This window comes from Notolepis coatsorum, assembly GCF_963971535.1.
Source record: "Notolepis coatsorum genome assembly, chromosome: 17".
NCBI lineage: Eukaryota > Metazoa > Chordata > Actinopteri > Aulopiformes > Paralepididae > Notolepis > Notolepis coatsorum.
In genome coordinates, this window is record NC_140181.1 from 107,331,332 (window position 1) to 107,354,699 (window position 23,368).

General features: G+C 46.2%; 1 protein-coding gene across 1 annotated transcript in view; it reads right to left on the reverse strand.

Moving 5' to 3' along the window:
• The window catches only part of LOC311244213 (sodium- and chloride-dependent GABA transporter 1-like), a gene marked incomplete at both ends in the record, with an annotated part of 28,619 nt that extends 12,515 nt beyond the window's left edge, over window positions 1-16,104 (reverse strand). Inside the window, 10 exon segments of the mRNA XM_084333619.1 lie at window positions 8,359-8,421; window positions 8,424-8,473; window positions 8,852-8,976; window positions 11,470-11,573; window positions 11,665-11,799; window positions 12,866-12,998; window positions 13,614-13,723; window positions 13,892-13,992; window positions 15,088-15,219; window positions 15,894-16,104. Coding sequence (XP_084189745.1) covers window positions 8,359-8,421; window positions 8,424-8,473; window positions 8,852-8,976; window positions 11,470-11,573; window positions 11,665-11,799; window positions 12,866-12,998; window positions 13,614-13,723; window positions 13,892-13,992; window positions 15,088-15,219; window positions 15,894-16,104 — 1,164 coding nt within the window.
• Between the last annotated feature and the right edge of the window lie 7,264 nt (window positions 16,105-23,368).

Consider the following 23,368-nt stretch of genomic DNA (forward strand, 5'->3'; position numbering starts at 1 on the left):
TTGAATCCACATCTCTCCCCTCTTTGCGGAGCTTAAAAGCCTTTCACTGCCACACGACAAAGGGTTAACCTTCTGTAGTGTGGTAGTGAAAGGTTAACCTTCTGTAGTGTGGTAGTGAAAGGGTTAACCTTCTGTACTAGTGGTAGTGAAAGGTTAATCTTCTGTAGTGTGGTAGTGAAAGGTTAACCTTCTGTAGTGTGGTAGTGAAAGGGTTAACCTTCTGTAGTGTGGTAGTGAAAGGGTTAACCTTCTGTAGTGTGGTAGTGAAGGGTTAACCTTCTGTAGTGTGGTAGTGAAGGGTTAACCTTCTGTAGTGTGGTAGTGAAAGGGTTAACCTTCTGTAGTGTGGTAGTGAAAGGTTAACCTTCTGTAGTATGGTAGTGAAGGGTTAACCTTCTGTAGTGTGGTAGTGAAGGGTTAACCTTCTGTAGTGTGGTAGTGAAAGGGTTAACCTTCTGTAGTGTGGTAGTGAAGGGTTAACCTTCTGTAGTGTGGTAGTGAAAGGGTTAACCTTCTGTAGTGTGGTAGGGAAGGGTTAACGAGTACTGGCTGAGCGTCCCGCTCTTAAAGCCTATCGAGATACCCCTTATCTCCTGTACCTATTGTACTCCATCACGAAAAAAACTTGTACACCCACACCTGACCGGGTCCCGCCTCTATGGAGGCGCAGCCTATAAGACTGTAACCATGGTCACCAACACACCCTTCCTCGCCAAAATCCCGTTCCAGTAAAAGATCCCTCAAAAGGGAACTCAGGGCCGCTTAAGAGCGGGACGCTCAGCCAGTACTCATATAACTAGGTTATATACATAACCTATCGTTATATATTCGTACTTGGCTTATCGCGTCCCGCTCTTAAAGCCTATCGAGATATGGGTTAGAGCGGACGCGAGGCCCGACAGATGTACCCCCTGAGGACCCGTAAGCCCACATCAAGGGGTTTGGGGAGCCCTGTCACCCCATCCTTCCTAATGAAGGGGGGGCGCAGTCAACTCCACCGGAGTGCGAGCAAGGAGGAACTAGAACCCCTTGAACACACAGCACAGGCGGAACCACGTGTGACCTAACACACTGTGGCCCATACCCACACACTCCTGCTACCCTACCAACGGACGGGAAGCAGGAAAGGCCACAGACCCCAGAACCGCCTGGGAGACAGAACCCCCGGTCATGTCCATGAGGTAAAACCTTACAAAGGGGCCCGGGGAGGATCATGAAGCTGCAGCACAGATGTCCTCCACCGAGGCCCCACCCAGCAGAGCGGCAGAGGCAGCCACCCCACGAGTGGAGTGCGCCCTGACGCCCCCAGGGGGATCCAGCCCGGCCAACGTGTAGCAGAGGGCAATGCCCTCGCACAACCAATGGGACAGGCGTTGTTCGATAGTGCCTTACCGGCCTGAGAACCACCGTAACAGACAAAAAGCTGATCGGTGACACCGAGGTCCTGAGTATGGCTGAGGTAATTCCCAAGCACGGACCGGACATGACAGGTGAAGGCCCGCATCTAACTCACTAGCGTGAGGAGGCGGATGAAAACGCCTGAACCACAATATCCCTGGAGCGGAAGAACTCCGGATATTTACAGGCACGAAGGCAGGATTAGGCCGCAGAGTGGCACCGCAATCGGAACGAAAGACAGGCACTCTGGTCGTACCGAGAGAGCACAAAGCACACCCACGCGTTCAGCGGAGGTGACGGCCAGCAAGAACGCAGTCTTGAACGACAGCTGTTCCAACGGCGCTTGCTGAAGAGGCCCAAACGGGGCCAAGGACAACCGACGAGGACCAATTGAAGATCCCAACTCGGAGCCAAAGAGCGTTGCACCGGCTTAATGCGTCGAGCGCCAAGCAGGAAACGCTTCACAAGAAGGTGGCTGAACAAGACATCCCCCTCAAATCCCTCATGATAGGAGGATATAGCTGCTGCATATACCCTCACCGTCGAAGCCGACAGTCTATCAAGGAGAGACTGGAGGTAACTAAGGACAGCATCCAGGGGGCAGGAGACCTTTTAGGGTCCCGGCCCCCCGCCTTACACCACACTTGGAACATACGCCATCTGCCCGCGTAAAGCGCGACAGTGGAGGGAGCATGCGCATTTCCGGATGGTCCATCCTCTCCAAACAACCAGTAGCCGGATCAGGACCGGGAACCACACAGCTGCGCCCCGGTCCGGCGCCATCAGGATCAAGAACCTGCGCTCCTCAACGTACCCGTCCCAACAACTGACCTAACAGATGTATGGGGAAGAATCCCAGGCGGCACGGCATCGGTCCCAGACCTGCCTGGCTATGTCTGGACGTAATCCCCACCCGTCAGGATGAGGACCGCCCCGCGACAGTACACCTGTACCCACATTCACCCTGCCGGGGATGTGGGGAGCCCTCAGGCCGCGCAGATGGAGGACGCCCATAGCCAGCCGCCTGCCGCCTGGTGCAGACGGGGGGAGCGTACTCCTCCCTCCCTGTCGATATACGACACTGACGTCGTATTGTCCGTCCTGATCAACACCGTTTGAGGACCAGAAGGACCGCTTTCAATACCAACACATTGAACGTAGCGCAGACCGGGCAGCATGGTTTGCCAGCTGCCCCCTACTGCGTTGGCCTGACGCGTCACCAGCGAGGGAGGCGTCGGTGAAAAACGTGACGTGAGACAGCGCCGTAACCGTCCTAGGACGGAACCTCCCGAGCGTGTTGACAACACGCTCTGAGAGGGATGCCCATAGCCCTCCAACCGTTGACTGGAAAGAGGAGTACTCTACTTCCAGTCTACAGCAAACCCCAGGCTGGTAGGGACCTGCCTGGTACGAGACCCGACGATCCACCTTGACCGCCCCAGTGCGGCCTCCACGCACTTGGTGAAGATGCGGGGAGCCAGAGAAAACCGAACGGCAGCCTCTGGTACTCATACGCTAACCCTGCAAAGGTAGCGTAGGTAAGCCCTAGGATGGAAGATCGGAGATGCGCATACGCATCCTACAGGTCTTTGGAGGAGAACCAGACCCCCACCTGACAGTGTTCAACAGGTAGGAGACGATCCAAAAAATGCTGAACCTTCCCATGGGACAGGTCCAGCCTGGGTCTGACACCCCCCCCTCCCGATTCCTCAGGCACTAGAGAACACCGGGAGGAGAACGCCACGACGATGGCTTGCTTCGTCCACAGAGATTGGATCTCGTTGACCAGAGCTGTCACTGCTGGAGACCCTGACAATAGGGTCTGTACCAAACCCGAAAACGGGTGGGGTTGTGTAAACACAAGTTCCCGCCACAGCGTTCTCTCCATCCACCTCGACATATGGTACTGCCGTAGTCATATGTGATGACACTCCCAACGCACCCGCCGTCACGTGGCGCAGGTCCGCCAGGAACTGTAGATAGTTGGCCCGGTCCCCCCGCTGTGCGTAGCCAACCCTGTGCGAGCAGAGCGTTCCGTGTCGGGACATCTCGCACCCAAGGGGGGACCACGACAGAAAGGGCCGGTTTGATACGGGGGGCTTTCTAGGTGAAAAAAGCCCCCCCACTGAACACCCCTCCAGAACATGCTGAGGAGTTGTTCTGCAGCCGGACATGCAATGTGTGAGGACCCCATGGGTTCCTACACACCGTAGCCCTGCAGTGATATTACTACCACCCAAATCACGCGTGCCTGCGAGACCACTGCCAATCTTTCAGGAGTGGGAGGCACAAACATGATACCTGGCCTGGCGAAGGCGAGGCCGGGGAAGCCCGCACTGTGTGCCTCAAAAGGTTTCGAGCCCCCCTGCTGACAACACTTATAGTTGACAGACGTAACACCAGGCTCAACCAACACAACTTATGGTGTGGGAGCCGCTTGACAGCACAACGTTCTCACGGACAGACCCAGGCTCAGCCATCAACTGGGTGTCAGCCCCTGTCCCCATGAGAAGCGAAAAGTGGGGCCGCCTGCGCTTCAACGAAGGCACGCGGCCCGCAGCCAAAGGAAACAATCAGAGCCCACTTTTTCCGCTGGTGTTGGGGGAGGGAGTGATCGGAGAGCGGGCTGCTCGCGGCAGAACGTGACGGCTTGTTGTTCAAGCCGAACCCATCCAACATGGCCGATCCCTCGGCCGCCAAGGCTGTCGGACTTGTGGACACCTGTCGATTTAACGCCCAGGATACCTCTGGCGGGGGAAAAACATGGCCGCCTGTCGAGGACCTCGTCATCGCCGCTGACGAGGCCGTGCTCTCTCTTCTTCTGGCTGCGCGGTGTGAGGCGGTGTGGGGCCTAGGACAATACCGCCCGCGCTCCAGCAGAAGATCAAAATCCCCTGCGGAGAGGGGAACCCTGAGCGGTTATAGCTTGCGGCTAGGTCAAAGCTAATAACGTCAACAAATCTGTCAGCAAAATCTGCATATGGCTTGCTGATAACAAACTATCATTACACATGGGCAAAACAGAGTCCATTCTCTTCGGTTCAAATAACAAACTCAGCAAGACCGACGGATTCTCAGTTACAGTGGGTGACAATATTGTCACAAGGAAAGACGAAATTACCTACCTGGGTTCCATCCTAGAGGCAAATCTTTCCTGTGACAAAATGGCATCCAATGTAATAAAAAAAGTCAACCAACGAACTAGATTCTTGTACCGGATCTCCTCTCTGGTAAACAAGAATACCCTGAAGACTCTGGCAGGAGCACTCATTCAAGGGTACTATGACTATGCGTGCACCTCATGGTACCAAAGCACCTCAAAGGCGCTTAAAACAAAATTACAAACATCACAAAACAAACTGGTCAGACTACTACTTGACCTGAACCCCAGAACCCACCTCACCCCTGCCCACTTTGCCAACCTAGGATGGCTTAGAGTAGACGACAGAGTACAGCAACTTGCAATGGGCCTGGTCTACAAGATACACTATACGACCGGGGTGCCCATGTACATGTCAAAATACTTCCCAAAGGTCAGTGAATACCACAACCACTACACCAGAGGAAGCTCAACAAATCATGTTAAACCCAGATTCGGCTCAAACAAGGGACTAAACACGTTTCGCAATTATGCCACAACAATGTGGAACGCAAAGCTGTAAAGGAATGTGAATCCCTGCCCACATTCAAAACCGCTCTTAAAGAGCACCTACGGGAGGCTGCAATTCGAAACTGGCCACCGTAAATGCCCAAAACCCCCACCACCTCCTAATAGACAGTCTCCTCACCACCGCATGTATATATTCCCTCCCCGCCGTATGTATATTTCCCTCCCACCCACCCACCCCCTCCTAATGTACAGTCCCCTCCCCATCATATGTATATACTCTGTCAGGATCTAAGGGTAACAGTACTGTATATTTGAATACCGTTATGTCACAAATGTATCAGTACTAAATACCTATATGTCCCTATGCCATAAATGTCATGTATGTTGTGTATGTCATAAATGTCTATATGAATTGAAAATGGGGGACCCTGATGGAAACAAGACAAACGTCTTTCTCAGGTCTGCATCCCCTTAACAATTGTATGTATTGAGCCGTACTGTATTGTACCCATTCTGCAATCTGTTAAATAAAGTTTTCATTCATTCATTCATTCATTCAACAACCTTGCGCGATGTGTCGACGTCGGCTGGCCCTCAAGGCCCTGCCACCAGACACCATTTTTTTGATAGAAAAAACAGCAATTCGAACACAGTTCTAATCGCTGCCAATTCCATACCGTGGCGGTACAGGCTTTAGCAGCCCACCAGCCACTCGCCAGGCCGACCCACCCATGGCGTCGGCCGGGCGGGGCACTGTTTCAATATGTCAAAAGCAAAGGACTGATGTTAACACGGAGCACCATTGGTGGTTGCAAACAGCAACCTCCACTGTGGTGTGCACCATGAAGGGGTTAAATGAATAAAAGAACTAAACCACAAAATACTGTAGAATGAGCAAGCCCATATACACAACATTAAGGGGAGGCGGACCAGAGCGAACTAGTCCCGCAGTCATTCAAAATATTCACAACAGCACACCAGCCCCAGCTTAGCCCATTTACCCAAAAGGTAAACAAAGCCCTCCCCGCACTACTCCCCCAATAGACACCGATTGACCGTCAGCATGAATGGTTAAGAGGAGAGAAAGCTGTAACATAGACCTTCTCATAGCAGAGTGATAGAACAAGACAGTAGCCCACTACACTACTAGCATAGCGTTCAACGCTACTATGGACAGAAACAGTCAGCTGAGCCCCAACACGGGCCGCCGTTACGTCCCATCCTGCAGTAGTATAGCTCTACTGCTACCCGCCGAGCCTCAAGCATCGGCTCCCAGGTGGGAATACCGTTCAACAACCCCCCGCCGGGACACAGAGTGACGACATCCCACGGCGGAGACATTAGAACAGCGTAGCAGTAGTGTTAGCATGTAGCAGTAGTGTTAGCATGTAGCATTAGCGTTAGCATGTAGCATTAGCATTAGTTGTTTAACAGCACGCCCAGGACTGTTTGGAAACCGTTCACTGCAGTGAAACGTTCACCAAACCATCCCGCCCCCGGCGCAGACACACAACATGGTTGTGTAACAAAACAAACCAGCATTACTAACACTAATACCCATGCCTGAAGACACAGGGCCTACCTGGGTACAAGCTGGCCCGACAGCCAGCCTTGCACAGCTGATCCTTGGTCTGCTGCCATCAGACGAGGAACATCAACACAAGCCCGACGTGTAGCTGAAACATGCTTCGAAGATGCCAGGGGCAAGCAACCTCCGGTAAGCTTTCAACATTACGCAATTCCTCCAATCTTTTCATACTACTAGTTACATAAGGTGCACTGCATCCAATATGATGGAACGAAAATAGAGGAAGGGTGTGTTGGTGACCATGGTTACGGTCTTATAGGCTGCGCCTCCATAGAGGCGGGACCCGGTCAGGTGTGGGTGTACACGTTTTTTTCGTGATGGAGTACAATAGGTACAGGAGATAAGGGGTATCTCGATAGGCTTTAAGAGCGGGACGCGATAAGCCAAGTACGAATATATAACCTTCTGTAGTGTGGTAGTGAAAGGGTTAACCTTCTGTAGTGTGGTAGTGAAAGGGTTACATACCGTTGTGAAATGAATACAAGGTAGAGGCTACTGGCAAAAGGTTGCGCAATCTATTCTAAAACATTTCTCGATCTGTTTTGCACCCTTCTCCACTCGACGGTCAGATTCCCGGCTATGTATATTCTAACTAGGTAGCCTTGTTCCTAATGACGAGGATGATTGACAATGACAGATTATAGAAGACTGCAGCATGCGTAAGAACCACGGAACAAAATAGCCAACATAATCTTTTGAATGGCCAAGCAGCCCGTTCTCGGAGGCCCTCTTGGTAATAGCTTATGTAAAAGAGCCATTACTATGACAGCTATTACAGGATTTGATTTATGTCTTATGGTGTGGTTGGTGTACTACGCTGCTGTATTTAGTATCCGGTTTCTGGTCTGCATGGCCTTATTCTAACCCAAACATCACACGCCAGCTCAGGACACGCGGACATGGAAACCCCAGGGCAGATGGAGGTGATGTAGTTGCATTAAAAGGACTTGACAGCAGAAGTCAAAGCTCAGCTATATCTGTCCACAAGGAGCAAATTGCATGCTTATCGTGCAGAGAGAGAGAGGGCAGGGGCGAACAGCATGATATGTGTCTCTGCTTATTTAGGTCAAACCGTGAACAGATCATCTCCCAGCCCCCTTACCTGGCTGTCTATGCCCAACATCAGCAGCATGGAGATGAACAGGGTGGCCCCTTACCTGGCTGTCTATGCCCAGCATCAGCAGCATGGAGATGAACAGGGTGGCCCCTTACCTGGCTGGCTATGCCCAGCATCAGCAGCATGGAGATGAACAGGGTGGCCCCTTACCTGGCTGTCTATGCCCAGCATCAGCAGCATGGAGGTGAACAGGGTGGCCCCTTACCTGGCTGTCTATGCCCAGCATCAGCAGCATGGAGATGAACAGGGTGGCCCCTTACCTGGCTGTCTATGCCCAGCATCAGCAGCATGGAGATGAACAGGGTGGCCCCTTACCTGGCTGTCTATGCCCAGCATCAGCAGCATGTATATGAACAGGGTGGCCCCTTACCTGGCTGTCTATGCCCAGCATCAGCAGCATGGAGGTGAACAGGGTGGCCCCTTACCTGGCTGTCTATGCCCAGCATCAGCAGCATGGAGATGAACAGGGTGGCCCCTTACCTGGCTGTCTATGCCCAGCATCAGCAGCATGGAGGTGAACAGGGTGGCCCCTTACCTGGCTGTCTATGCCCAGCATCAGCAGCATGGAGGTGAACAGGGTGGCCCCTTACCTGGCTGTCTATGCCCAGCATCAGCAGCATGGAGATGAACAGGGTGGCCCCTTACCTGGCTGTCTATGCCCAGCATCAGCAGCATAGAGAAGAACAGGATGGCCCAGAGTGGAGACACACTGGCAACTGGGTTACAGCCTCTGGGTAGGCCAGGAAAGCTAAACCCGGACCTGCATAACAAATAGGAAATCATTATGACACCGTGCCCATCCTCATAGACCGCAGGCGTTGTTACCGTAGTAACATATTCTCAGTTGCAGAAGATGATAAAAGGCTGTAGCACAGGAGTCTAGATTCAGTGGCATTGCATTTGTTTGTGTATTGATGGTTTAGTTACAGAGTGAGAAGAATATGCATCCGGTAGTTACCTGATGATAATAATAATAATAATAATAATAATAATAATAATAATAATAATAATAATAATAATAATAATAATAATAATAATAATAATAATAATAATAATAATAATAATAATAATAATAATAATAATAATAATAATAATAATAATAATAATAATAATAATAAATAATAATAATAATAGTTACCTGAAGCTGCTACATCAGCAATAGACCTCTTTGTCACATTTGCCATAAAGCCAACAATAGAGAAGATGACAAAGCCAGCAAACATGCTGGTACATGAGTTGATGCAGCACACAATGACAGCATCTCTGGGGAGAGGAAGGATCAAACGGGACAGTTGTCAAAGCTTTAAGACACTATTATTAATTTCTTTCTTTTTTTTCTTTTTAATACTTCCTCTGTATCATCCATTTCTGAAAGTGGTCCACTCTGAGACAAACAGAACTCATGCCTTATACATAGTATTTATATACAAACACATATATATATATATATATATATATATATATATATATATATATATATATATATATATATATATATATATCTTGGCAGCCAGTGTTGTCTCCCCCTGTGGACATGCTACTGTGTGTAGACAGTACACTACGCTTTAATATGGTGTTGTGTTCAGGTCTGCAACTCACAGCACATTTACTAAGGGCCTTTAAATACGGGTCTATAACAAGTTTCAAGTTTCTCAAGTTTCTTTAATAGTTGTCATACAGAAGTACAGAATACTTTTATACAAAATGCTTCTTACTGTTACGCTCCAGAGACTGTGCTAGACAAGATAGTATCAAATAACATAGTATAGCATGTAAATTAGAAGTAGAAAATGAGGTCACAGTGTTCAGTATAGACATATGTACAATGTTCGATGCAGAATAGACGTAACTGAGTTACCATATAATATACAATATACTATGCAGTGTACTAATGTACAGTACTATATAGTGCAGAGCAGAAATGGGATGAGGTACAATTTAGGTACAATTTACAGTAAGGTGTACGAGTTGTAGTGCAAATCCTTTATCAATAAATATAAAGTGTGGGGAGTGGGTGCTACAGTGTGTTTGTTTAAAGTGAGTGTGTGCGTGTGGATGTGTGTGCTATGTGCGTTTGATGGTTGTTGTGTAGTGTTCATTGTTCGTTGAGCAGCCTGATGGCCTGGGGATAGAAGCTTCTTCTGAGTCTTTCTGTGCTCGCCTTGAGACTCCGGTAATGCTTGCCTAACCGCAGCAGTTCAAAGAGGCAGTTGTTCGGGTGGCTGGAGTCCTTAATGATTCTCTTAGCCTTGCCCCTGCACCGCTTGTTGTAAATGTTCTGGAGGGTGGGGAGCCCCCCTCCAATTGTGCGTTCGGCTGAACGTGTCACTCTTTGTAGTCTGCTTCGGTCTTGTGCGGTGCTATTCCCAAACCAGGAGGTGATGTTGCCAGTCAGGATGCTCTCTATTGTGCATGAGTAGAAGTTCTTAAGGATCTTCTGACTGACTTGGAACTTCCTTAGGCGCCTGAGGAAGTAGAGGCGTTGTCGTGCCTTCTTCACAACACTGTCTATGTGTGTGGTCCATGTCAAGTCCTCGGATATGTGGGCTCCGAGGTACTTAAAGCTGTTCACTCTCTCAACCGGTGCCCTGTCGATGCTGAGGGGGCTGTAGTCCTTGACCCCCGACCTCCTGAAGTCCACAATCATCTCCTTTGTTTTGCTGACGTTCAGGGAGAGGCTGTTTTCCTGGCACCATCCCGCCAGGACCTTGACCTCTTCCAGGTAGGCCCTCTCGTCGTTTGCAGAGATCAGGCCCACCACCACTGTGTCGTCAGCAAATTTGATGATTGTGTTGCTACTCCGCTGAGCCACACAGTCGTGTGTGTACAGGGAGTAGAGGAGGGGACTCAGAACACAGCCCTGGGGGGCCCCTATGTTGAGGGTGATGGATGAGGAGGTGCAGTTGCCTGCTCTCACCACCTGGGGTCTGCCCGTCAGGAAGTCCAAGACCCACTGGCAGAGGTCATAGTTCAAGCCCAGGTCCCTGAGCTTGGCTATGAGTTTGGAGGGGACTATGGTGTTGAATGCCGAGCTGTAGTCGATGAATAGCATTCTCACATAGTTCCCCTTCCTCTTGTCCAGGTGTGATGCTGCTGTGTGCAGCACATGGGCTATGGCGTCCTCCGTGGACCTGTTGGGGCGGTATGCAAATTGCAGGGGGTCCAGGTTGATGGGGAGGGAGGAGCAGATGTAGCCCTTCACTAGCTTCTCAAAGCACTTCATGGCTATGGAGGTGAGAGCTACAGGGCGGTAGTCGTTGAGGCAAGCAGGCTTGGATTTTTTGGGTACAGGGATAATAGTGGACTTCTAACAGCAGCATTGTCATGTTCTATGTTCATTAACTATGTGATAAAGGGGCATGTCACCCAAAAACAATGCTGATTCATTATGTAATATATGTGCATAATCTCACACAAGTCCGTATTTAGTGTTAGTTACTCAATTAAATCATGGAGATGAAAGAATAGCAGTATGGATTGCAATAGGGATTGATTTTCTTCATTTCCACCATTTCATTGAGCTGTAATGAGCACAACATAATGATGTGGTGTCACAGGAGTGCATATTCAAACTCATCGAGAACTGTCCGACTAAATCCATGTGTGCAAAATGCTCTACGGTATTGGGATGTGTGACTTTATGCTGCAAAATAAATAAGCATTGCTTTTCAGTGAATTGCTATATTACATTTTATCTAAATGTTCTGGTTTTATTTCATACATCATCTCTTATTTTAGTAAGTGCCCCCCACTCACCTGTAAATATTATTCTTGAAATGGTTATAGCTGCCCAGAGCGATGAGTGACCCCAGTCCTAATCCATAAGAGAAGAATATCTGGGTGGCTGCATCCAGCCATACCTGACAAAAGGACAACCGTTTAGTCTGTTTACTCAGCCATGCAGTACGTATATATAGGTATCAATCTGGCAAAGCACAACAACATGATTACCTCAGATTCTTTGAGTTTTTCAAAGTCAGGGGTGATATAGAATAATATTCCTTCTCTCGCTCCAGGCAGAGTCACCCCGCGGATGAAGAGGATGAAGAGCATGATGTAGGGATAGGTAGCCGAGAAGTAAACCACCTGTAAAATAAACAGTGAGACAAAATCAACGAGGAGGCGCTACGTTAAACATTGTGATGTTATTTGACTGAATCTCGGTCGTTAAAGAACCCAGGACGCCTATCGCAAAGAGTAGCCCGACGTTCCTGGCCAAATTCCCAATCAGGTCTCTGACATCAAGGTCACCTAATCATCCCTCCCCCCTTAATTGGCTGATATCAATCCCTGTCTCCTGAGCCGTTCAGCCATTGTGTAGTGTGACGTGTGCCGGGTGCCAGTGTATGGCAGCCATTGAACCTGCGTAGCCCAAGGTTGGGTGAAGGAGGTAATTTCCACCCTACATTGCTTTGAGTCTCTAAAAAAGCGCTATATAAATGGAATTAATTATTATTATTATTATTTAAGAATGGTGCAATGCTAAATGAGCAAATCCGCAATTCAGAACCCATTCGGTACAACAAAATATGTTTCCATAAAAGATATAAAAGAAGCTTTCTCAAATGATTCCTACATAGAGAATAGAGTGAATGGATAGAGACCAAATTTTCAGTCAAGAAATTCATTGAGGCTTCGATTTTACTCGACTCCCTCTCACTATATGCATTTAATACACTGCGTATGAGATTTGTGGGCAAGAGGGTGGGGGTGGGTATTCTACAACCAAAACCAATTGTATTTGCCATGGTCACATGACACGTCGAGTTTTGAACCGTATAGCACCACTAGGGAGGGAAATGGCCCAAAGTGAAGGGAGAAGAAGACAAAACCGGATTCTGCTGTGGCTGTTCCCCGCTCCTCCTACTATCATGGATCCACACGCAGTATAGACACGGTGTCAGGAGAGTTGTAATTAAGAGGAGCCACCGACGGGGCTGAATATGATTAATTAACACGAGTGTTTGATGTCTTCCCTCGTATTCAAAAAAATCAATCTTGGACACAATGCTCACTGCACTGTAAATGATAGATGAGGTGTGATATGAGAATGATTAATATTGTATAGCTGTCACACACACACTGAACCCTTCAGCATGGGAAAGGAGGATTTGGGTACCTATATATATATAAGGATTTCTCCTCTTCTTACCTTCCCTGTCCAGCTGACCCCTTTCCAGATACAGAAGTAGACAAGGACCCAAGCGATGGCCAGTGTTATTGCCAGTGGCACTCGGATCTGGCCCGGTTTTTCCAAGCCGTCGGTCATTTGATGCATGTTGCGCCTATAAGATCAGAGCGAGCAACAATAAGACTATTATTATACACACAGGGAGAGAACACTGTGTATTTTATGTTTCCAGACAACGAGGCATGCAGCCTACTGTAATAATTAGGGTTAGATCGCAATGCATCGATCCTAAGGTGACGATTCAACTGCATCGATTTGAAAATGTTAGAATTGATTAGAATCTATTAGCATCGCAATTATTTTTTATTTATTTATTTATTTTGGCCTAGTTGTCTGTTACAACTTTGCCACAGAGTAGGCATTCATCACTTAATACATAAAATGTCTGAAATCTAAAATCTGGCCCTTTTTGGGAATAAAATATCCTGTTAACTTAAAGCTTGGTGTATTGTTTTTATTGACCTATAGTCCATTCATGCTGAGTGAATCAGTTCCCCCTGCAGCCACATTTGTGTATTCAACATTTTTTTTGGGGGAATTAACTGATCGAAAATGTATCGAATCACATTGAATCTAATCGAATCGAGATCTCATGATGCATTGAATCGTTGCCTGAAGAATCGTAATCGAATCGAATCGTTGTGGGGTCAAATATTTACACCCCTAGTGATAATGCAAGATGAAGCATATATATATATATATATCTTACTCCCAAAACTCTGTCACTGCACTGGTGAGATTGGTGGTGTCTCCGATGCTGTAGTTTGCGTAACACTTGTCTGTGTTCCATACGTTGTTACAGGAGCTCCACGGAAGGTCCTGAAAAACAAAAACGCAGTGTCCTTGTTCTCCTGGATAGACGTTGGGATTGGAACGTTCACATTATGGCACGTTATGGGTAATAATAATCAGTGAGCCTGAAAGAAGACCTTTGACCCTTGACCCCAGTCTGTGTCATGGTGTGAGTGAACTGTGCACCATACTTACAGTGGTGAAGGAGTTGTACAGGTAGTAAATGGCCCAAGAAATGATGACAATGTAGTAAATGTTGAGGTAGAAGGAGAGGACGGCAGCTGCGAGACCCACACCTGTCACACGGAGACACACCTGTCAACCAACCGGCTCTAGATATACGAGCTTCAAGAACACAACATCGTATCGATGGCTGAAACACAAAACCTCCTATCTGAAAATGTCACTTTTTTTTAGAAAACAAAAGATGCGCATGTTGTTTTCTTGCAGAATGCTATTTATTTGTAACCCTTTCACTACCACACAACAGCCGGTTAACCCTTTCACTGTGACAATACAAAAGGTTAGCCCTTTACTACTCCGCGGAGCTAATGATGCTAATGATGGAGCATCGCCGTCGGTTGTGTGATAGTAAAGGGCTAACCTTCTGTGTTGTCACAGTGAAACGGTTAAAGCCCTTATTGGTAAACAACCTGTGTATATCTCTTCACTGTTAGATTGGAATATTGGAACCTATTCAACTCGATCGAATGACTGGATGGTTCTCAGGGTTCCTCAAGTTGGTTCTGATCTGGGGAAGTCAGCTTTTTCCTTTGATGCCTCTGACTCATGGAATGTCCTCCAACTCTCTCTGAAATTGGAGGTTCTCCCATGTTTAAACGTATGATTTCAGACCATTGTGTAACTGTTTTAGCTGATCTTTTTTAATAATTTTAAACGTTTTTTATTTTTACTCTGGTGTTTAATTTTCTGTGAATATTGCTTGTATTATGTACTGTTTAAATTTTGTACAATCGTCGTTTCTGTAAATGAGGGAAACCTCAGAAGCGTACAATTTTAAATAAAGGTTGAAATTAAATGTAATGAATTTTTTTTAAGGATAACCAATCCAATACACTGCTTTTGTCTTTTGGAAGATATCTCGCACACAGACTGAATAGGTGCAGATATAGGAGGTTTCTCATCATCCAAAGTGAAATCAGAAAATGTGAAATTTTGTCGATATAGGAGGTTTTGCGTTTCAGCCATCGATATAATGTGTAGTTGTTCTCATTGCCAAAATGCACACAAAATAAAGATATATACTTCAAGCACTTTTTCACCAAGGTTATATGCAATTCTTCCAAAATTAAGATAATATACCATTTCAGATAGGCCTGCCTAAATTAACCGATTGCTCAGAATAATTGTTGTGTTATATGGAGGTATACCTTTGAACATAGGAGCCAGTTTCCACACACCAAGCCCTCCGATGGAGGTGTATTGACCAAGGGAGCACTCCAGTAGAAACAGGGGCATCCCAGCAAATATGAGAGTCAAAAAATAGGGAATCAAGAAGGCTCCTGGATGGGTAGAAGTACATTAAGTTAATATGTAATCATAATAATTATAAAACTGCACTGACGCATTACAGTAGTTAAACACACACACACACACACACACACACACACACACACACACACACACACACACACACACACACACACACACACACACACACACACACACACACACACACACACACACACACACACACCATCAACAGGAAAGCATTGAATACAGGTCTTGCACAGAATGTTTGTGTTCTCGGTCTTCCAACATGGCCGACTGTAACATAACCATTGTTTTGTACATGGCGATGTAAAACAGTTGCTGTTGATATATGAGAAATAAAATGTAATAATTTAGCGTCTTATTACTAGATCTTGTAGTAACAAGTAGAACACAGTAATATGCTTTTCCAGTGTTTTACCTATACTGTCTCTACCACATAATTTTCTTTTGAAAGTCCATGGTTACCAATGGTTACAGACAGTCACACTGGAAGACAGATAGCTCCACAACCCTTCTGTGCCATGCAGGCCTCTCTCTGGAACGTGCCCTCACGCACCCACCGGGTGCTAAATCATAATTCCAGCATCTCTCCTGGTGATGCTTATAGCCAGTTAACATGGGTTCTGCATAAAGGAGCTGAATGTGCCATATATTTATTATTAGAGGTGGAAATAGTGTTTACCTCCACCGTTCTTTCCACAGAGATAAGGAAATCTCCACACGTTGCCCAGTCCAATTGCATAACCTACACACGACAGGAGGAAATCAAACCGACCCCCCCACTTCTCTCTCTCCTGCACGTCTTTTTTCTCCTTCTCGGGCTTGTCGCCGGCGGCCACTTCGTTCAGTTCTGTCACCTGGCCGTCCGTCGTCTGGGTGCCGTTGGTCGCCATGTCTCTGGGTTCGGCAGAGGTTCTGGTGGGAGGAGAGGCTAATTCAGCACCGGTCCGCGTAGACAGCAGCTCCGCGGGGTTCGACTGAACCTTTGGACCAGATGACTGCAGCAGGTGATGAAGGCTGTGATGGGCGACACGGCGCGTCAGTTGCCGTTAACCTGGAAATCGTGAATATAGAGCAATTGGTCGGTTTCTCAGCGCGCACTGAAATTGGTTAATGTATGTGGAATATATGAAGACGATCGGCAATAGCAACATTTCCCCATGCAGGGGAAATGCAAGTGAAATTGTAAACTGGTGATATTTTCTACAGTGCATTTAAACAAACCATAGGCACGATGATCTGCATTGCAAATGTAAAGCGTCTATAGTGAACGTTTGCATTCTTGACCATTTCTTAATTGAATTGATTGGACTCAAGTTCAACACAGCGATCTAAAGACATCAAGAACACAAAGTCATGCTGGACTTTTCCCCCAAAACACACAGACGACGAATTGTCTTGAATTGAAGAATGATCTGGTGAAATCAAACGATCTGCACACACAATAAACAAAGCAAAACCGCGAATGAAATCAGCCCAATCAAAGAATGCACATATGCCAAATAGTAATGAAATAAAATAAACTTTCCGACCATTTTATAAGATCCAAAACATATACACCTCACGCGCAGCAGCGCGCATAGCAATACCTTAATAACCTATGATGAGAATCAGGAATAGCCTACCAATTACCACCTGCAGAATCCGTTTGTAGCACTGATTTCTTGACGACCGAAAAACAGACCAAGGTATCAAACAAACTGGAACACAATCGCATTGTGTAGACAAAGGAATGCCCAAAGCTGAAAGCTTTTACGCATATGGATGCTCAAATCCACCTCGTTCCCTCCGCTTAATTGTGAAACAAATGCACTAAACGCGTTTACTCGTTTGCATCATGCAATCCACCGGGGACGGTAATCAATTCAACATTTAATAGGCTATAACACACATGGTCCGGTGCTCATTATGTATATCATTCCATTGACCATGCACAGTAACACACTGACAGCTTCAATCACAGTTTAATCACCGCCATTATTATCACTGACAATAAGTGAATCCAGTATTTGTATCTCGTTAACACTGAAGCCTCATTTGTATGGATTTCACACACACACACACACACACACACACACACACACACACACACACACACACACACACACACACACACACACACACACACACACGCACACACACACACACGTGCGCGTGCACACACACACACGTGCGCCCGCGCACACACACACACACACACACACACACACACACACACACACACACACACACACACACACACACACACACACACACACACACAATTATGCAAGAATCATATTTACTCACAATCTGTGTTCTCTGCCACCGAGGATGCGCTGCGTGCCACAAATCTTGAAATGAGGTATCCGTACTGTAGATTCCCCCCTGAAGTTGTAAACTTCCAGTTTTACTTGGAACATATATATATTTTCTTTCCATTAAAAGACTTGAAACAAGCCGCGTCAGAAGGTGATCCGGTCCTGGAGGAGGCGCGCATGCAGGTGTGTGATGATCCGGCTGCGAGGAGCTGTCCGGCGGCGCGGTGCTGAAGAGGCCGAGTCAACGCTCTGGGAGAAGCAGCCGCTTCGCCTTGTGCGACTGTCGACCGTCAACAAGCAGCACCGTTGAGGGGAGCAGCGCAATTCTCCACCACTCCCATCTACATAGCGTCAATGTCATGTGAAAGTCGCCTCCCCCCCCCCTCATCCTCTATATAGGTTGCACTGACATATCGTATTTTTTAGAGCGTGTTTTCTCAATATTTCATTATTTCAATTTAGTTTCCCCAAAAAACTAAAATAATATTCAAATTGAATGGATATACTTCGTCTTACATTGACCCGCCAATCAATTAATAAGTTAGTTGCATATAGCTAATACGCTATAAGGGTACAACCATAAAGTGAACAATTATTTTATGCATTATATCACTTCGTGTGGGGTGCCCCCCCCCCCCCCCAATACAATTGTAAATCTCAAACGCCTCAAATGATGACACCCCAAAACACCACAACCTCCCTCAAAATGAAATGCGACGCTGAGATGCTAAATGAAAACATGTGGAGGGTAGTGTAAGCACCATTTATACATGTCCAAAGGAGCATATATTTGGAAGGTGAGGCTGGGCTCTCTGATAAGGGAGTCCGTCAATAAAGGGAGGGAGGGCTCGCACTAATAACTCTGTCTCGTCTAAAGCCAGACGTCACCACAATTGTATAGGATGATGTAGTGAGAGGGATACAGTCCTGGACTAATTTAACTCACAAATTATAAAATATATAAATAAATAAATAAATAAATATATATATATATATATATATATATATATATATATATATATATATATATATATATATATATATATATATATATATATATATATACGGAAAACCCAAGGGGGAAAAAGATGTTCAGATGGGTTTCTCCTGACAGGGAAAGCAGCAAGCCAGAGGGAGACCAAGTATCTAGTATCTAGAATAGTTTTTTTTTTCGTCTTCTTGTTTTTCCAAAGAAGCCACCAGGGTAAAGCAAGAAGAAAAGAGAAACACATGGTCTATTAGGATTAATTCATCTCAAAAGGTCAATGGTAAGTCTCTTATGTATTTTATGTAACTTGTTTGAGACATATAGGCCTTCTTGTTTGAATGGAAACATTTGCCCTAAAATGACAAAGTAAATTTTTCTGGAATGATGTCATGTTTGTTGATATATAGGCTGACTCTTTAAGTGAAGCCATTTCCCATGTTTCTGTCTGATTCTGTTTTGATATCAACATGGCACTTAAATGCTAATAATAGTCTCTCTGTCACAAATCATCAGCAAATCCTCATGCTGTTGTGTCTCACCCATTTTAGTTTTAACCCTTTCACTACCACACTACAGAAGGTTAACCTTTCACTATTTCACGGTTAACCGTCTGTAGTGTGGTAGTGAAAGGTTAACCTTCTGTAGTGTGGTAGTGAAAGGGTTAACCTTCTGTAGTGTGGTAGTGAAAGGTTAACCTTCTGTAGTGTGGTAGTGAAAGGTTAACCTTCTGTAGTGTGGTAGTGAAAGGGTTAACCTTCTGTAGTGTGGTAGTGAAAGGGTTAACCTTATGTAGGGTGGTAGTGAACGGGTTAACCTTCTGCAGTGTGGTAGTGAAAGGGTTAACCTTCTGTAGTGTGGTAGAGAAAGGGTTAACCTTCTGTAGCGTGGTAGTGAAAGGGTTAACCTTCTGTAGTGTGGTAGTGAACGGGTTAACCTTCTGCAGTGTGGTAGTGAAAGGGTTAACCATCTGTAGTGTGGTAGTGAAAGGTTAACCTTATTCTCTAGTGTGGTAGTGAAAGGATTAACCTTCTGTAGTGTGGTAGTGAAAGGGTTAACCTTCTGTAGGGTGGTAGTGAACGGGTTAACCTTCTGTAGTGTGGTAAAGAAAGGGTTAACCTTCTGTGGCGTGGTAGTGAAAGGGTTAACCTTCTGTAGCGTGGTAGTGAAAGGGTTAACCTTCTGTAGTGTGGTAGTGAAAGGGTTAACCCTTTGTCGTGTGGCAGCGAAAGGGTTAAACTCCATTATGTAACATTTACTCCCGTCTTTGGGGCGACATTGAAAATCCCGACAGGAGGACGTCCATATTCATAATTTAATTTCACCATTAAGTCAAGGTACAGTGAGACGAGTGTTAATTCCTGGAAGTGTTTTGACGGTATGAGATCCGGGGCGTTGAGTCAGTGGAGCAGGCTGAGAGCGTGAACGTTCCTCCCAGACCGAGTGAGTGCGGCTGAGAAGGGCACCAGATGGTGAACCAATGAGGGGTGAACTAACCCACTAAATGATACCGCATGAGATGTATAGCGTTTAAAATCCCATCTGGGTCGTCCCCACGGACGCGGAGTGTGTGAGAGACGTGACACATATTCATACACCTGCTGATGGAGCCACGCAGACAGACGGGTCCGCTGGGCTGGTGACCTGAGAGACAGACAGGTCTGCTGGGCTGGTGACCTGCTGAGAGACAGACAGGTCTGCTGGGCTGGTGACCTGAGAGACAGACAGGTCCACTGGGCTGGTGACCTGAGAGACAGACAGGTCCACTGGGCTGGTGACCTGAGAGACAGACAGGTCCACTGGGCTGGTGACCTGAGAGACAGACAGGTCCGCTGGGCTGGTGACCTGAGAGACAGACAGGTCCGCTGGGCTGGTGACCTGAGAGACAGACAGGTCCACTGGGCTGGTGACCTGAGAGACAGACAGGTCCGCTGGGCTGGTGACCTGAGAGACAGACAGATCCACTGGGCTGGTGACCTGAGAGACAGATAGGTCCGCTGGGCTGGTGACCTGCTGAGAGACAGACAGGTCTGCTGGGCTGGTGACCTGAGAGACAGACAGGTCCACTGGGCTGGTGACCTGAGAGACAGACAGGTCCACTGGGCTGGTGACCTGAGAGACAGACAGGTCTGCTGGGCTGGTCTCTGCTCCACCTGCTGACCCCTGACCCCACGACCCCACTTCCCCTCCTCCGCTCCCCAGGTTCTGTTCTCGTGGGCCTCGCCTCTTGTTGTCGGAGAGGAACCGCTTTGCCGCGTGCCGCACCGACCACAGCTCCACCAGGCCTCCCTATGGTGCCGTCTTTTAGAGGATATTCCCCGGTTAGAACCTCGGGTTGTGTTTCCCCTCTTAGATTAGATTAGATTCTACTTTATTATCATTATATTTGCATATGAGATTTGGGACTCAAACATATAAGGTGCGGTAATAAGTTATCAAATCAAATCAAATCAAATGTATTTGTAAGGCCCGACAACACGCGATAATGTCCCCATGGGGCCGGACACGTCTTCTTTAAACAAGTCAAGAAGAAACATCACATTAAATCAGGAACAAAACAAAAACACCATGAAGTCCAAAACATTTAAAATAAATGAATGCAACACTCCCAGACATACCCCACGCGAAAACTCACTAAAACCTAGCAATAGGAAAAAATGCACCACAGGCAATGTGGAGGAGAGAAACCTTAGAAGGGCCGTTCAAGGGGGGATAATAAAAGAGAAACATAAAATACTATACAAGAAACATAATATACTATACAAGAAACATAAAATACTATACAAGAAACATAAAATACTATACAAGAAACATAATATACTATACAAGAAACATAAAATACTATACAAGAAACATAATATACTATACAAGAAACATAAAATACTATACAGAAACATAAAATAAAATACTATACAATAAGACAATGTTACAATACAATATACAAAATAACAACAATATACAAAATAACAATATACAAAATAACAATCACAGATTGCCCTCTTTACGGGGCAGTTTTCATGGGAACATTACACTATTAGATACATTTCCATGAAAAGAGAATGAATGAATGTATGAAACATATGAAAAATACAATGACTCAACAAATGCGTTTGCATGCTATATTTAGGCCCAGAAACACTACATATCCGGGCGGCTGGGTGGCGCAGTGGACAATGCGCTCGTCACCAACGCAAGAGACACTGGTATCGAATCCAGCTGTCAGCGTTGCTTCCGGCTTGGCCGGCCGTCATACTGGCTCGATTGGCAGAGTCAGCGGGAGGGAAGCCGGTGGCTGGGTCTGGGTTGTTGTGGACAGCGACTCCTACAGTTCGGTCGGGGCGCCTGCACAGCGAGGGAAGGATCTAAGAGAGGTAGTGTGACCTGCCACACGTTACACTTCCCCAGTGAGAGTCCGCGCTGCCAGGTGAAAAGAAGTGGTGGGCTGTGTCAGAGGAAGCATGTGATGATAGTCTCCGCCCTCCCAGACCGACGGTAGGGGGTAGAGTGCGCAATGACCAGGAAGGGGATTGGGAATTGGCATAACGACTAACATTGGGAGGGGAGAAAACGGAAAAAGGAGGAAAAAGATAATAATAATAAAATGGTTAACCCTTTCACTGCGACAATACAGAAGGTTAACCATTTCACTGCCACACAATAAAGGGTTAACCCTTGCACTACCACACTACATACGGTTAACCTTTCACTACCACACTATAGACGGTTAACCCTTTCACTACCACACTACAGAAGGTTAACCCTTTCATTACCACACTACAGACGGTTAACCCTTTCACTACCACACTACATACGGTTAACCCTTTCACTACCACACTACAGACGGTTAACCCTTTCACTACCACACTACAGACAGTTAACCCTTTCACTACCACACTACAAACGGTTAACCTTCTGTAGTGTGGAAAGGTTAACCTTCTGTAGTGTGGTATTGAAAGGGATATCAATGAACTACCTTGGAATGATTGTTTTTAGTGATATATAGTCTATGTATAATCTGAGCATGTCTCAGCTCTAAGTAGAATTGTCACAGCCTCATATTTCTCACATTTCACATCACCAGTCTGCAATTTTAGGTCACAAATGAACTCATTAGCATGACGATTAGTCATTAGTATGCAAATCATAAGCAGTCCACATATTTTATTCATATAGTTGCAGACTTGTTTTTCTGCTATACTGCTAACATTGTGTATACATTTATTTTTTCTTGTTCTATACATACTTGTCAATTTGGAAACTGAAAGTCATCTATATTAACAATAATCGTTTGAAAATCTAATGCACATAGAGAGGTCGCATAATATTTCATTGAAGAGCCACAGGGTTAGACCAGTAGAGGCTTTCCTCACTCAGGGGGGGGGGGGGGGGGGGGGGGGTTGCAATGGTGTGGTATGCTTTTTCTCCTAGGATTTTGGGCTTCAGATCCTAAGGGTATACGGTTAATGCTAATCGCTACTAGCATATAGATTCTACGTCGTCGTGAGGTCCTGCCACTTTCATGATGACAAAATAAATTTGCGTCTCAGTTGCCATTTTAGAGTCTCAACATAAATGCTTAATTGGAATCATACACTGTCACTGAAAAGGTCAGGCAGAAACGGAAAAGCTAATGCGCAATAATACAACACTCATCATAGGTGATCATTACAAAAGGAGCCTGTTTACATGCATATTAATATTATTTTGAATGCTTGAGTATTCCTTCTTTGACTTGGCATAATTTAAATGCCATGTCTCATTTACAATAGTCAGGATAAACTCATTGTTGGGTTTCGCATTCTGTAAAAGTGAAATCTCTATGGTAATATTAGCAACATTCTGTTTACTCATGTATACAGATGCACACAAACC